Source organism: Primulina eburnea, chromosome 11 (assembly GCF_022965805.1).
Source record: "Primulina eburnea isolate SZY01 chromosome 11, ASM2296580v1, whole genome shotgun sequence".
Lineage (NCBI taxonomy): Eukaryota > Viridiplantae > Streptophyta > Magnoliopsida > Lamiales > Gesneriaceae > Primulina > Primulina eburnea.
In genome coordinates this window covers 2,608,093-2,624,596 of record NC_133111.1, presented here as the reverse complement: position 1 = coordinate 2,624,596, position 16,504 = coordinate 2,608,093, and the positions used below count along the sequence as shown (strand labels likewise).

Genomic DNA, 16,504 nt, shown 5'->3' with positions numbered 1-16,504 from the left:
CTCTATTCATGCGCCGATAGTGCTTGCATTATTTATTTATTTTTACCTAATTTTATATATTATATAATATCATAATTGAGCCATTGATTTTGTGAGTCAATTCAAATATCAATTTTTAAGGTTAATCGAGTGATACTAATAATTTTATTGAGATTTATACAAATTATTTATATAATTATCTCAATTTCATTTATATATTTATCTTATTATATAATATATAAAAATAAATAAAATATTTATTTGATTTTAATTTCTACCTACTAGCCTAGATTTATAAAAATCATTTATAAATTGAGGGTAATTAAGTCATTTGTAGTGTATTTTATCAATAAATTAAAATCATCACACCTAATAGAAGGACATTTTATTTATCTAAAAAATTATTTATTAAGGGCCTGTGATATTATCATGGGCTTTTTAAAAATGTACAAAACATGGGATAAGAGAGATTATTTATCAATCCCTCCCTTATCCCATGTACCAAACTATGCCTTAAATTATTTCAAGATCCAATAGTTTCTTGTTTGTAACTCAAATTTTCTGAAAATTGGATCAAGATAGTCGTTTAGACGATACATAAATAAGTAAGTCAATTAAAGAGAGCTCAGCTGCAAATCATCTGTCTTTTGACTGTGCACAAGCTTAACAATTGCAGTTCAATTGCACCGATTGAAAATGAGCAAATCAAAATGGATAATGCAACCCAAGCCATTTAGTCTTACCAGTTCAAGTATAATTATATTGTATCCTACGAACTGTCAAATGACTGCAAACTTCCTAGATCGTCTATGACGTATAAGATTTTTTTCAGAAGATGGGAGCTAAAAGTCGCAAAAGCAAATAAACATTAAATGAGCATTTAATGATATGTACGGAAACTGAAAGCAACATGTCTAATTTATCGGGAAACATTACAAATGATCGTTGAAAAACAAATCCGACCGTTAGAGTTTTTCAATTATAAATATGGAGATTCTAGATCGAAGAACAAGCTTAGTTGAATCAAATATCAGATATGCATTATTTCCAAGATTTTTTAGCACACTAAAGCAATCACATTTTAAGATGTTCAATTTAAGGCACGCGTCTATCATATTACATCAGATCTCCAAGGATGTCATTGTGTTGTCCTACCAACTCAAGTCGTTTAAACTTACTGTTAATTATATTGTATTTTCTGGTGAACCGAGTGTTCTTAAACATCCAAAATTTGTTGAATCATATACTAAGAATATCAACTTAGACAGTGATTAGTCCTAGTTGAAATGAATTGTTGCAAAGAGTTGTATAAATCAAAGTCTTTTAGTGAATTACTTACTAAGTGAAAGAATTGGTAACATATGAGTATTTATCTTCGAACATCTATAAATACTTGTTTTCTTTACATTACGCATTTATATTTAACAGCTCATATCTAATCGCTTCTTGTTAACTACCAAGTGCATAACATATATTTTATCATTGGTCAAGCTAGACTGTTTATGTATTTATCCACTTTCAGTAGTCCAACAAAGTTAGCTGTTTAAGAAAATTTCTTAACAACCTTAAAATGTTGAGAACAACTCAAATTTCCAAAATATTTTAAAATTTTTTTCACCCCCTCTAAACTCTACTCCGATCCCAACACATACTGATTATACTTTAAAATTTAATTAATTAATAAAATATATCTTCGGTTTTATATAAATTAAATTGGAGGATGATTACATAAATTATCAATATTATTTATCATGTGAAATTACTTTATAAATATATTGTTATTTAATTACTCGTTCTAAAGATTTATTTATTTCAACATATTCTTTGAATTAAAAGTTATCTTCAGATTATGAGTTGTTCAAAAGTAAATATATTGAATAAAATATTATCAGATTTTTCAATTGGATTTTTAGATAAGAGAATATATATCGCTTTTTCGTCAAAAACATAATTTTAACGGCTTGTTCGGAAAAAAAAAAAAAATTATAATTGTTTTCTATGTAATTTTCTTAATTTTTAAAATTATAACCCTTAATATATTGATATTTTAACGCCTTTAGATACTTTAGGACAATTTAACCCTTTTCCACAGTGTATTTTATTGAGGGCAAAAACTTGTGTGAGACGGTCTCACAGGTCATATTTGTGAGACGGATCTCTTATTTGGGTCATCCATGAAAAAGTATTACTTTTTATGCTAAAAGTATTACTTTTTATTGTGAATATGGATAGGGTTGACCCGTCTCACGGATTAAGATCCGTGAGACGGTCTCACATGAGACCTACTCTTTATTGAGATATGTTCATTCGGTTAAATATTATATAATTATTTTAATAAATATATGATATACATTTGTTATTATTATCAATATTAATTATTAACAAATTGTCTCGCGTGAATCGCGTGATATTCAATAAGTGCCACGAGAACCAAATATATTAAAGAATATTATTCCAAAAATGAGCCGTCTTTTTAAATCTCTATTTTATTTTAAATATAATAAAATCAGTCCATGGATCAAAATGCATGTATTAATTGTAATCAACGTGCTTTATACGTAGGCAAAAACTTGTGTGAGACGGTCTCACGAGTTGTATTTGTGAGACGGATCTCTTATTTGGGTTATCCATGAAAATGTATTATTTTTTATGCTAAGAGTATTACTTTTTATTGTGAATATAGATCGGATTGACCCGTCTTACAGATTAAAATCCGTGACACGGTCTCACATGAGACCCATTATTATACGTATTATCGAGTGCACCGTGTAAGAATAATGATTTAACGTATGAAAAGAATCCATGACGTTAAAGGATACAAAAGAATTATATAAATTTCATTTTTAATAATCAAAGTTGGGCAGCAAAACCGATCAAATGAGTACTATTATGTTAGCTAAAACGTTTATCCAGTGCACATATAATGATAATGACGGCGAGTGTTCCGACCACTTGCCACCGATGATTTGATGGTGGCTAACGAAATAAGATATGAAAATAATTTTTTTAGAAATTAAAACACAACACTAATGGACATAATTAGTGAAATCCGAAGTTTCACGAGGTATCGAAAGGCGGGACAACGGGTTCTAACAAATTTTAAATTAGGATTTGTTTATTGGTGAACTACCTTGTTGTGAAATTTATTGAAGTAAAGGAATTCAGACTCGATACAATCCACACGTGGAAATTTAAGAGCAAAAGCAAGAATCCCAGTTTGATGATAAAACATGAAAATGGGACTTTGAATGGGAGATGAATTGTAGACGACGATGGAAATCCATCGCTAGAGCTGGTTGTTACGTGTGGAGCTCAGTTTAATATCGAACCCTTTTTCCGAATTAACATCATTCTCCCGAAGAACCGGATTAAGCGCCCCACCTAGACCAAATTCCTCGGGCTGCATTCTCTGCTTGGGTACGCTGTGAGACCTGAGTTTTGCGCGGGACGACTCTGTATTTGCCATGTAGTTAGGATGACCAAAGTAGTTGTCTAGCAAACTTCTCGAGCACTTTTTCCTTGTGGGAGTAAAAGATAGTCTTCTATGGCTATGGCGTGTAAGTCTAGACAAAGCATGGCGAACAATTGGACTATTTTCAGCAGTCCACGATGCGAGCCGGTCTGTTTCTCGGACAAACAATGGAGATCGTATGTACGAGACTTCCTCTGAGGATATACTTGGATTTGGGTTTTGAAGTTTTGATGAAAGTCTAGACATGGAGTCACATTTGTTATATTCTCGCTCTGTGTTATTCCATGCTGAGAAGTATTCAGACACCGGTGACATTCTATTAATTTGTCTGATGTTTTGGCGAGGCTTCATCGTGTCTATTTCTAGAATCTTGTCATCACTTGCGTAACCATCGTGGGAAACATTTAGAGACCTGTTCTTGTGATTGGTCCGCGGAGGTTGTTCCATACATTGATCTAACCAAATGAAACCTAGATTCGAGCTTTCTTGGTTGTCTAGACGTGATCTTGAACTACGCTGCTGCTTGCACATGGATCCAGATGATGCGTTCATTAATTTTAACAAATTGTTACTAACAAAGAATGAATGTGAAACTTGGGTAGATCATACCTTCCGCGGAGATGGACTTTGTTTGAACCCACTTGACATAATTTCTTTGTTCGTGTGATTCACGATGCCAATGCCCTGCAAGTAAGTTAACAGTGGGAGCGAGCACAGTCAAGAAACTGGATTCAAGCAGCAATAAAAGTTTTATTGATTCGTGTAAAAGATAAGCAGTCTCACTAGATGACAATTGTTGGAGAACTTGGTTTTAGGAATTGAAGATTCAGACACGTAAGATCGATGTGTAGAGGCTCGAGCTTGGATTCGAGCCATAGCTTGCATGCGATGTAGCATAACTGTGCTTCGGTTTCTAACAATGCGGCCTCTCACCAAGGCTTGAAGCTTGACCAGACCCTTGAGTGCCCGGAACGCTCTCCTAGCCTAAAACATATAGGGAAAAAAAGCAAATTACTGAACTCACAGCGCACAAATAGTAAAGTGTTATTTCAGTTTGGATACCGAGGGGACCAATCTTTAGATGGGTAAAACTAGTGGCCACAGAAAGTAGGTCGAGTAGCTAAGTTGGAAGACAAGTCCTTTTCATAAAGCTTGGCAACTAATTGCACTAACCCACCTCTGAAAATGGAACCAGACTAAATAGAGCATAATATGAAGGGAAATCTTTTGTGGTAGCCAACTAAGCAATCTAGTTCTTGAGTAACGCTTAGTTTTCGAAAACATAGGTTTGTTTCTGTCGACTTAAATATCTGGGACGGGGTCAGCTCCGCCATATGCCTAACCGTGTTTCTGCTATAAATGTGAGTCCAGTGGCTCACAAACACGATGAGGGGTGGATCTTGTAGAGGAAAGATCATGATTTTTTTAATCTTTATGTACAACACTTCTAAAAAGTTCCACATTTGTCACTCCAAAACCATCGAGTTACCACCAAACTCATATCTCCGTCTCAAACAAAATCTTTTGGTCTATATTCCGACGGGATTTTATACGCTGACCGTGTTTTCCAAACTTAACCGACGGAAAACTGTTCCTTCTAAAGCAGTGTCTATATTCCTCCACTAGTGGAAAACAGGGCATCAAGAATTTTGTAAAAAGCAACAAAAGGAAATGGATATCAATTCTATTGATGGTGAATTTTCATATCCACTAGCATCGTGCACTCAAATTATATATCCCTTTCACCGATCCTTTTCCTGTGGTCTAATAAATGTGTATGTCTACTTACCGTTTTTGCCAAAAATATAAGGAATGAAAAAGATGAACAAACAAAAACGTGTCTCCGAAATATTCAAGACATGAAAATGGAAACTGGTTATTCTAAAAAGTAATAAGGGATTTTAATCTTATATTGCAACATGAAATGAAAGACATTTACAATTGAAAATACCAGTTGAATTATGACAGAAAAAAGGAATAAATATTTGATTTGTTCGGTAGGTGAACGTTTGTGGAGTCAACCGAGACAGTACGTCAACCAAAACAAAACATGAACCAAAAGACGAGGATGTTTTTTCAATACAATTTTATATAAATTTTTCGTTTGACATGGATTTGAGAAATGTCATACTTTTTTCCAATTTTTTCTCACAGACCAAGAAAATCAGATTACTAACCAAACACGCACGATATGCCGACTGGATCTTAACAGCAGCGACCATGCGACGCCGTTCAAGGTTAACGTATTCCCCCACACCGCCACGGGTCAGCTTGACCACCTCAGCCGCTGCGTGAGCGGCAGCCAGAGCAGCCTCCGCAACCGCTGCCGTGGCGGCGGCCACGGCTATTGCATGCTTGTCATCGTCCACCGCCTCAGCATACAGACTGGCGGTGGCGGAAGGGTTGTGAATCACATTCTTAAACTGCAACCGCTTAACACTCCTCTCAGCAGAAATATGATCTCCGGATTTGGTGATACTCCACTTTCTCGTAGTCTTCTTCGAGTATGATCCCGGCTGTGAGGTTTTATGCCCCAGTAGCGAACGCAACCACCTAGTGACCTTACCCATGGTGCATGATAGCAAGTGGAGTTGATATATTGAATTCTTGGAGTTTCAGCATTTTATCCAGTAGCCCATTTGATTGTGCTGCAGAAGTGGGTGAAAAAGCTGTATTTAATGTAGGTCGAGGTGGGTTTAAGAAGAATAGGGAGGAGGTGGTTGTTGCCTGTTGGGACCGTTGAAATTCTAAAGGGCTGACATACTGGTAAGCATTTTGTCCAATTTCTTGAAAAAGCTCATGTTTTTCACCTTCTTGTTCATCTTCTTTTAACTAAAATCTTTTTTTCTTTTTTCACAGTATTATTCGTAGGGTTACGAACTAGACCAATATACACCAGTAGATAGATAAAGACAATTTATATGAGACAGTCTCACGGATTATATTTTGTGAGACAGATTTTTTATTTGGGTCATTCATTTATTGTGAATATTGATAGGGTTGACATGTCTCACAGATAAAGATTCGTGAGACCGTCTCACAAGAGACCTACTCATAAATAAATTGATCGATTGGGAAAAAATCTACCCCTTTAATATAATTTACTAAATGATACAAAAGTTTCTCACTATAGGAATTTTTGAGATCGAGATGTACATTCGTATTGTGGTTCAAATTCAAGTTCAAATGAGGTTTACTTCGATAGTAGATATTATATCGACAAATAATATTGTTATTCTCATGTTTGGTGTGGATAATATTGTATTAATTGATTTCACATTTTGTTTCACTCAATATTTGTGTTGAGAATACAATGAAAATCTCACATTATAAATTCATGTAGAAGATCATGAGTTTATAGGAACATGTTCAATGGAACTTCATCTCATGTGTCGGTACTGATAATTTTATTATACGTTCCTACATTCGAAAAATGATGTTGCAGATATCAGAGACGGATTTATTCAAGGGCTACTACAGCCCACTTTTTTTTAGCGACGGTTTTTCAGAAACCGTCGCTAATATTTGCGACAGTTTTAGTAAAATCGTCGCCGATGTGGATCGGCGACGGTTTTAATTCAAACAGTCGCTATTAGCGACTGTTTTTTGAAAAACCGTTGCTAATAGCGACGGTTGTTTCAAAAATCGTCGTACATCAATGTCTTAGTCCAATAAAGTCCCGTCCATTTACGAGGATGAGACTAAATTCATCTCATATCCTCTGATCCACCCCACCTCAATTCTACAAAATTTCTCTCCCAAGTCCAAAGCTCTTTAGCGACAGAATAGAATTGCGGACTCCCGAAGAAATCGAATTGCTCATCGGCAAGACAACAATCCATGTAAGAATCGGCTATACATTTTTTATTTTGTTTTTTATAGCTTCTCTGTGCGTGATTTGTGGTTTCTTGATTGTTTGTTGTTGAGTTGTTGATTGAGTATTACTTGTTTACTTGTTTAATAATTATTTTATTCTTGTTTAGGATTATAACTTGAACTATTTCAAAATGGAACATCAATAGAACATCATTACCACTTTGATGTTTTTAATGCAGCAATAGATTTCATTTTGATGGAGTTAAATACTCGGTTCAATGAGTTATCGGTGAAACTTCTTTCTCTTAGTACAACTTTAGATCCTAAAAATTCATTTGACTCATTTAACAGTGATGATATTTGCAAGCTTGCGAAGAAGTTTTATCCTGGAGATTTTTCACAGCTCAAGAAATTGTTGCTTTGGAGGATGAATTGATACATTATAAACTTGATGTGATGCAGAATTTAAAGGTTCTACACTTGTTGAGTTGTGTCAGCAATTGACCGAGAGTGGACGGTCAAGTGTTTATATTATGTTGACTAGATTGATTCATCTTATTTTGACATTACATGTGTCTACTGCCACTACTGAGCGGGGTTTTCAGCATGAGCATTGAAGACGGCACTTCGCATGAACTTTCTGCGTTGTTGACATCAATTGACGAGATACTAAACATATGATGTAAAATCTATTATGATATTTTATGTTATTCGTAGGAATTTTGAAGATATAATGTAATTTTTTAAATATATACTTCGAGTTCAAGCCCCCTCACTTTATTTTCCGCTGGCAGATATGATGTTGAAATATTTTTTTATTATTTTAGACATATATTTTAATTTGATAAAATATATTCATTTGATTTTCAATTTTTTTAAAACAATTCCATATTTCTTTTCCAATTTTTTTATGCTATTTAATTTTTTTAAAAATATATTTAAATTTTATTGTAAAAATAATAAAAAAAATGGAGGGTACTTCATCGCGTTGAGACTTTTTGTGCGATGCCCACATTCCGCGCTCATGCAAGGTCCTTGCCCCTTGGAGCCGTTGTATATGGCTTAAGATGGAAGATATTTTCATTGATATTGAGTTTGACTCGAGTTTTATGAAAAATTAGAGTTATAAATAATTATGTTATTTCATATATATATTGATTTATCATCTGAACGTCATACATTCTGCATCGTCTTATTCCACAAACCAAACGAAAGTATTTGACTAGGATGTTGTTGCGCTTATTTTTGTGGATTAAATGTGCCTTGATAATTTATAACATGATTATTAAAATTTAGATACAATATAACGTGATTATTCATAAAAAAAAAAATATGTTACATTTGATTGATTAAAATTGTAATTAAATAATTTTTTTTTATTTTTTCCTTTTATTTTTATACATATCAACGATTGTGGAAGTATTGTATATTATGATTTTATTTTCGTTTTCTTTCTATTTGTACAAATCAAGTTTTTTTTTTATAAAGAAAATCTTCAATTTTTAAAAATAAACAAGAGATGGTCGAGTAAACATAGCCCACTTAACAAAGCCCACATTCATCTCAATAGTATTTAACAGTATGATTCAATTTGCATGACCACTTGGGTGTGCATAGGCATAATTTTCACAACCGGATTGGTTTAGGTGGTTCAATCGAGAACCGGTAATGAGTTTGTTTTAACATCGTTCAAAAACCTTCCGGTCGGACCGGTTCAATTGATAATTTATTTATTTTTTGTTATATATGTGCTTCTTTAGTTTTTGAACTTTGTTAAAACAATATTATTTTAACGACAAAAACTTAAGTGAGACGGTCTCACGAGTCGTATTTTGTGAGATAGATCTCTTATTTGGGTAAAAAATATTACTTTTTATGCTAAAAGTGTTACTTTTTTTTTGTGAATATCGGTAGGATCGACCCGTTTCACAGATAAAGATTCGTGAGACCGTCCCACAAGTGACCTACTCTATATTAACAGTATTAGAACTTATTTGATTTTTAAAACATTGGAAAATATATATTTTTATTATTTATATACATATTTAATATATTTAAAATTTAAAATATATTATTATTTATATGATATAACAGTGTTTCTACGTGACCGATCGAACCACTATATTAAAATAGTTCAATTCGATCATGGTCCGATTACGAAAATATTTATAATAAAATATAAACATAGCTGTTGTGACAGAACCAGACATCAACTTTTCCTTGGTCGTGGAAGTGGTCCCTCCCAGTCTATGGATAGATTATATATTATTGATCTCAATACCAAACTAACAATTATTGCTTATAATAAGGTGTCATGGCTACGAAATACTCATTATTCATACGATTTCATATATAATTACTAAATTAATAACATCTTTTTTTTTTTTTTTTGAATAGACTAAATTAATAACATCAATCACCAGAAAATAACAAAAAAAATGTTATGTATTTTCTATTCTAAAATCTTAATTTGTTTAGATTCAAATGTACCATAACTGTGCATTTCCATATCCACACGTCAATGTATTATTAATTTTGCACCTAACCTTAACAAAAATTTACAGCGAGTTCCAAGTTATTCACGTAACTTTATTCGTAATACGAGTCAATCTTATCAATATTTACAATAAAAAATAACATTTTTTCATAGATGACCAAAATAAAAGATCTGTCTCATAAAACTGTCTCACGAAATTTTTTTGATGTTCGGTCGGTTTTTTCGGTTTTTCGGGTTTTATGCCCACCCCGAGTTACTTGTGTTTTATTTGGCTATGTTCTGAAACCGTCGGCAGATTGGTGTGGATGTAGCGTAGATGTGCTGGTGTCATGATGTAACGTAATTGTAAAAACTGACCTATCGGCCCCCCATCGTCCAAAATAAAATAAGAGGGTGGCCACTTATTCGTTCTACCTGCACGAATTTGAATTTCACTCTATGTATTAGTGGTTAACATTCAGTAAGTCGTGGTGTTTAAATAAAAATATTTTGCAATTGTGTAATTTTTTTTAAAAAAAACTATGAATTTTATCTCCGAAGTTGGGCTAACGTTTACCGGACCTAATCGAGATTGAGTTAAACATATACCATGAGAACAGTATATTCGGAATAAATTCAATGACTGTTACTGCCTGTTTAACTATGTAAGAATGTTATATATGTATTTGAACGATCTTTCTTTTGGAGCAATGATTTATTAAGTCCAAGTCTCATTTTAACAAGGACTAGTGACCTCTGACATCCTTGACAAAATTTCAGCTGCTCAGCACACTCGTCTTGTGTTTATTTTTTTTGGAGCATGTTTACATTATTGTATATGGTTTTTGTATCGGTCAAACGTTGAATTGGACCAATTCTATTTCCCATTAATTCAATTTCATGCCCATATCATTGACACCATAGGCCCAACTCTCTATCTTCCCCATCCCTTCACCTTTTTCTTTTATTGGATCAGTTCCATCCTTAAATTTAAACTAAACAATAGCTGTTGCTCAGAAATAATAACAATGGTTAAGATTGAAACTTGGATCTAACTCAACTTTACAAATTAGCTCAAAGGAAAGGATTGTCCAAGACCATATATACAACTTTCAAGTATTTTATCCAAGTGATGTGGGACAACTAACACACCACCTCACGCACAGGAATGACCATCTTTAGAGTGAAATTACAAATGACCCAATTATGGACAGAACAAATGATTTGGTCAAACGTCTCATGTATGAACATGTGACCATCATTTCATATAGTGCAGTGGCATAAAATTAAATCACTCAAATTAAAAGAGACTTTTGGATTCAAATCTTAATTGAATTATTCCTCGTTCAAAAATCCTGCCTCAAGCTATAGCGGACAGATAAATAAATCCACGCCAATAGAGCTACTGCCACCCATTATATATATATATATATATATATATATATATATATATATATATATATATATATATATATATATATATATATATATATATATATATATATATATATAATTGTGTGACCATAATCGAGCATGCTTCACAATATCATTACCCGTGTGAATCAAACCATATACCGGGGGCTCGATATTTTTTTAACGTCTGCCTATAATAATACAAACAAATATTAAAATTACCAGACTCTGATGTCTGAAATTAGATCAATACTTTTAGCCGTTGTTATTGCATGCGAGGGAGGAAAACAAACGTAGATGGATTTTCAATAAATTTGACTGGAAAATATAAATATTATATGAATTACTTTATATAAATCCATGCATGGACTTTATAAAATGATTTCGATCGAAATTATAATATATGACTGCAATATTAATATTGGAATATAATGCATCTTTATTATTGATCAATATTGCTCTTTTTCTGAAATAGATAACAACAAAATGCTACATAATATAGTAAACCAGGATTCAGCAGAGCAGACACCGATCTCACGAAATGACATCAAAATCATTATTAAACCCTTCCTATCTTATTGGGAACCAGCTTTGCGTCCATCTCAGTTTGCTGCAATAAGAAAAAAAATTGTAAATCTTGAGCAGTGAATCCAATTTATGATGAAAATAAAAGTACCCCTTTTAATTTTACAGGTAGCAATTGACCCCCTGATAGGAAAAGCAGGCTTATGCCTGTAAAGTTGATATGTACAGTGGATGGATAATCCGGATGGTTTTTCCCTTTAATATCCTAATAATTAATTACATTGTATGAGAAAAGTTTTTAGTTTAATCTATGTGATGTCGTTTTTTAGTTGAGATACTGACCGCCGCAGGTGAGGGGAGGGAGGTTGCATTGGGCGGGGATACGGGAGGCGATCCTGATAGTGTTACAGAGGCAGTTGTGGTCGACGGCCTGGAGAGCGTTGCAGCAGTCTGGGTTGGGGGCGGTGGCGGCGGCTCCGGGCATGACAAAGGGTGCACAGACATTGAGGGTGGAAAGAGTGGAAGAACAAGTTTGTGCTAGTGATTGTGGTATCATTTGGCTTTGAGCCACCAACACAAGGACGAGTACCAGAGCTGAAACAGACTTCATTGCTGCCATTTATGATTTTGATTTAGTATTTGATATTTGATTTGTTTTCATTATACTATGGTTTCTCTGCTATTTATAGCAGATTAATGAATGTGTTGCTATGGACAATCGCATGAGTCACCTAATGGAAAATGCAGTTTGGAGTTGTAAAATGTGTTGGCACCGATCTCAATCTATTCAAGATTGAGAAATATTTTAATTTAAATTTCATATATAATTTTAATTTATATGTAAAAAAAAAATATTCGATGAATTAGATTCATCTTTCGAGATCAAAATTTATTAATGCTTTCTCTAACCATCGATAAACAACTGTCGTTAATAGCGACGGTGTTTACTTAGACCGTCGCTATTAGCATATAAATACTCATATTTTCGGTATATTTTCATCCATTCCTTCCACATTTACAATATTTTTTTTTTCTTATACGATTTTAGCTTCGATTTTGGATTAATTTTGTCGCTTCAATTCTTGATAAATGTCTTAGTGTTAGTTAAGATCATAAATTTTATAAGCTTGGAAAGATTGTAAGTTTTTTTGTTATATTCATTAAATTAACACATGCTTGTTAATAAAATGTATCAAGAAGACAGAAAATTAAAATAACAACAAATTTTTAAAAAATAAAATACAATGAAAACAAGAAAATTAAAGAACTATATATTTCTAAGCTGTCCAATACAATTTCACTGCAAACAAAAGCTTCTCCCTCTCCAATGGTCCATCTTCATGATCTACAATTTGGGTATCCCAATTCAATCCATCTGCAATTCTTTTCACCTTCACCAATATATCTACATCGTCTCGAATAATCAAACTTCCTTCGGGTCTCAAAATCCTGTCCATTTCTAATAAAATATCTTCCATTCCGCATCTGCATCACAACATAAACAAGAAAAAGACGTATTCGCGAATTAATCATAGTATATAGAAAGTCTATATTTTCGAGATTGTGACGAGTATAGTATATAGTTGGTGTTACCGATCTTTGTAGAGGGTAAACATTGAATCAGCATGGATGAGATCGTACGTTCTTGGATAAGTTGACATCGCTTCACACCTGCACGAATTTTATTTTAGGAGTGGGAAGATTCCGAGTAAATGAATATTAGAACAAGAACACGCGGTATACGTATATATATTTGTATACCAGCTCTGATAAGTTCCAATCAATCCTCGTTCGTAGATGACACCGAGTGTGTTGATCTTAGCCTCGACTGGAACCACGTTCATCACCCAAAGAGGATCGTCGATCAAATTAGCGGCGAATCCACCCAAGAAAGCGTTCATATCAAGGACGTTGCGATACCTTCCCTTTTGGCCTAGCTGGTTATTAACCGTTTTATAATACGAGACCCTCCTCTTCCACAGTTGCAAGTCCTGATGAAAAGTTTCACTGGACACTCCATTTATCGTTCCTCGACTAATCCTAGGAGGTAAGGCAGTTAGACGATTTGGCCACTTTTCCAGCCCACCGCCGGCTACCTCCTCATTGGTGGAAACATCGGGTAAACGAGTCAAGCAAGTTTCTGAATTTGTGTACCTAAGAAGATGAAGCACATAAGTCTTACATGCATTGAATTCAGCTAGCTTACAAGTGTACTGAAATTGTACAAAATCCGAAAAGAGAAAGAGAGGAACGATCCCAAACCAAGATTTATCGGGGTTCTGATCATTGGGGCAAAACGTGGGGACGTTCTTGACCAGTGATTTAAATTTTTTGCACTTGAAGTGATTCAATGGCTTTTGCCAAATAGAGATATCATCCTTCTCGACTAGCTTTTTCCAACATAGGCTCCTTGTTATGTTCTCAATTTGCATTTGCTCCGAATTCAAATCCTCCCTCGATCTCTCCCACCCTTTCCAGTACTTTCTCCAACGGATAGGTGGACCTGATAGGATCCAGTACCCGCCCGGCCTTAAAACACGATCAACTTCAATCAAGTATGCACCATCTAAATAAAAATGCGGGTCAGATCAAAATCAAGTGGGAATAAGATCATGAGTCTCAGTACTAATCAAGTGAAAAGATCTTCAATGAAAAAAACCTTGATTTGTGATCAAATACACTTTTCACCGATCAAGATTCTAAATACTATCGGACCGAAATATCATATATATATCACGTTGGGGTCAAATTACCATATTCCCCCCATGGAATGAGGCAACGCGAGCAATGTGCCATGTCGAAAGCCCTAGACGGGTATGGTAGCCTCTTGGAGGCGATGACGCCGATCAACGCAGGAACTCCTCGTTCCAATGCGAATTGCACCTGTGCTTCGTGTGTGTCCCTCGGCGCAAACGACATCGTGAGGATGTTTCTTGATAAAAGATAAGCACCCCAGCTCGCAACCTGATGATAATAACCAAGAAATACAGAATGCTCAACTGGTTTCATTTGGCAATGAATAGAAAAGACCAAAAAAAAAAATATGTTAGTAGCACTATCACTATGACATGTGTGTTACATGCTTTCATGCATGGCCAAGTTGCCTGCTTGTAGATAAAAAGATGTCGGACTTCTTGGGGTAAATTACAATTACAACCATCCACAGTAATCAGTATAAAAAAATGTTTAAAATTAAATAATATTTAACAACGAAAAGAAAAGCAACCAAATCTTTTCAAATTTTAAAAGTTAGCACACTCCAAACTATTTAAAATTAGTGGCTCGATAAACCACAATACCAAACCTCACTCACTTTTGTCGTAATTCATACAAAGAAAGTGTGCCCCATACCAAAAATGGCAAATTCTTTTTTCCACATTTACGTATGGAACTGCCCCTGCTCATAATCACCACCTCTTATTCCCCGTTAACTACAAACTTAAAGCATTTAATTTGACAATTGAATTGCATAATGCAACCACAAACTTTGTCCAAAGCAAATACGTCACCTCCAATTGCAAACATTGGAATTATATAATATTTCACAAACTAGTTAATTTATTGCTAATTTTGTGGGACATGTTTATTTCAGGATAATAAGTGTTATAATAAAATAATATCTAATCAAAATTTATATCGGAAAAAAAAAATACTGCACTTAAATGGAATGACGGGGTTATTAAGAAACAAGATTAATCCTCCGGAAATTAATAAAATTAACCAAAAATAATTACTTAATTAAAAAATGAATTCCTAGCAAAATAAATTATCTTGCATGTTGTTTTCTTCTTCTTCTTCTTGAGGAAAAAAAAAATAATAAGAAGAATAAAAAACTTACACCGCAACCAGTATCAATGGCGGTCCGAATGGAGCCATCCTTCAAATTAATCAACTTTCCAATATCATCGATGTAAGCGTCAGCGCCATTAGGAAACATTGTTCCTCCACCAGGGAACCTAAACCGGTCTCCCTCGAACCGAATCCAATTCTGAACCGCCTTCTCCACGGTCAATTCCTTGTGTGGTACATTTGCGTACCACACCAGATCCCTGCTCTGCGGCCACTTGAAAGGGTTTTTGTATCCGTGTGGAGCCGGAACCCGGCATTTCAATAACTCCTCTTTCGCAGGACAGTGCCTCTCTCTGTATATCAACCTGTCACGCTCGAATTTCAGCGATCTTTTCTGGTCCTCGCATGGGGTGTATTCACTGTACCGTAAGTCACAAGGGGGGTATTTCTTGATTTTCACGCCGGAGACATCGTCCCCTACGCCACCGTCCGCGGCGGAATGATGGGACGCGAAGTCGAGTTTAACCGTGGAGGAGTATGTCTGGCGGGTTTCGTTTGAGTTGGCCGCGATCAAGCATGGGATGGTAGCGCCAAGCTTTGAGATGGTGGTGGTGGCGCCGCCGTGTTTCCAGACGGCGACGAGGTAGGAGAGGGAGCAGAGGATTGTGACTAAGGCTAAGGAGAAGAGTCTTGGTTTCTTGAGGTAGGACGCGGCGGCATTGGCCGTGTGTTTGGAAAGTGGAGTGTAGTGTAGGAGGGGGCGGACCTCCCATGTCTCTTGATTTCTTGTTCTTGGTTATGAAAAATGGAGTGTTGAATTAAGCTATATATAGTAGGAGGAGGAGGAGGAGGAGAATATGGTGGAGTGTTGAATTAATTGGAGGATTGGAAAAAGGATCGGGGAGGTGGAGGGAGACAAGTTAAGAATCAAGTTGAACACATGTGAGAGGTGAGTTCATTTGTAGAGGTGGTGTGTAGTAATAAATTAGATCTGGAGATGGTAAGTTGGGAAATGGAGAGTTTAAAATTATCTC

The 16,504-nt window shown here is 34.8% G+C and overlaps 3 protein-coding genes across 3 annotated transcripts; all 3 read right to left on the bottom strand.

Moving 5' to 3' along the window:
• Positions 1–3,099: 3,099 nt before the first annotated feature.
• Positions 3,100–6,298, bottom strand: LOC140804968 (protein IQ-DOMAIN 24-like). Its single transcript, XM_073161138.1, has 4 exons — positions 5,629–6,298; positions 4,235–4,435; positions 4,061–4,135; positions 3,100–3,970 (listed from the first exon to the last, which is right to left on the bottom strand). The coding sequence occupies exons 1-4, from the start codon at positions 6,019–6,021 to the stop codon at positions 3,266–3,268; spliced, it is 1,374 nt and encodes a 457-aa protein (XP_073017239.1). The 5' UTR covers positions 6,022–6,298; the 3' UTR covers positions 3,100–3,265.
• Positions 6,299–11,363: 5,065 nt separating this feature from the next.
• Positions 11,364–12,335, bottom strand: LOC140805690 (stamen-specific protein FIL1-like). The gene is made up of 2 exons (XM_073161960.1): positions 12,024–12,335; positions 11,364–11,766 (listed from the first exon to the last, which is right to left on the bottom strand). The coding sequence occupies exons 1-2, from the start codon at positions 12,298–12,300 to the stop codon at positions 11,759–11,761; spliced, it is 285 nt and encodes a 94-aa protein (XP_073018061.1). The 5' UTR covers positions 12,301–12,335; the 3' UTR covers positions 11,364–11,758.
• Positions 12,336–12,850: 515 nt separating this feature from the next.
• Positions 12,851–16,404, bottom strand: LOC140805668 (probable methyltransferase PMT15). Its single transcript, XM_073161920.1, is given in 7 exon segments — positions 12,851–13,166; positions 13,275–13,352; positions 13,443–13,835; positions 13,944–14,247; positions 14,435–14,645; positions 15,520–16,221; positions 16,223–16,404. Coding segments are annotated over 7 exon segments (1,917 nt in total). The 5' UTR covers positions 16,244–16,404; the 3' UTR covers positions 12,851–12,958.
• Positions 16,405–16,504: the final 100 nt, after the last annotated feature.

Coding starts and splice junctions, on each gene's coding strand:
- LOC140804968 (XM_073161138.1), bottom strand. CDS start 6,021: ATGGGTAAGGTCACTAGGTGGTTGCGTTCGCTACTGGGGCATAAAACC. Junction 4,436..5,628: donor CGGCATATCGTGCGTGTTTG/GTTAGTAATCTG, acceptor TATATGTTTTAG/GCTAGGAGAGCGTTCCGGGC. Junction 4,136..4,234: donor TCTCCAACAATTGTCATCTA/GTGAGACTGCTT, acceptor ACTTACTTGCAG/GGCATTGGCATCGTGAATCA.
- LOC140805690 (XM_073161960.1), bottom strand. CDS start 12,300: ATGGCAGCAATGAAGTCTGTTTCAGCTCTGGTACTCGTCCTTGTGTTG.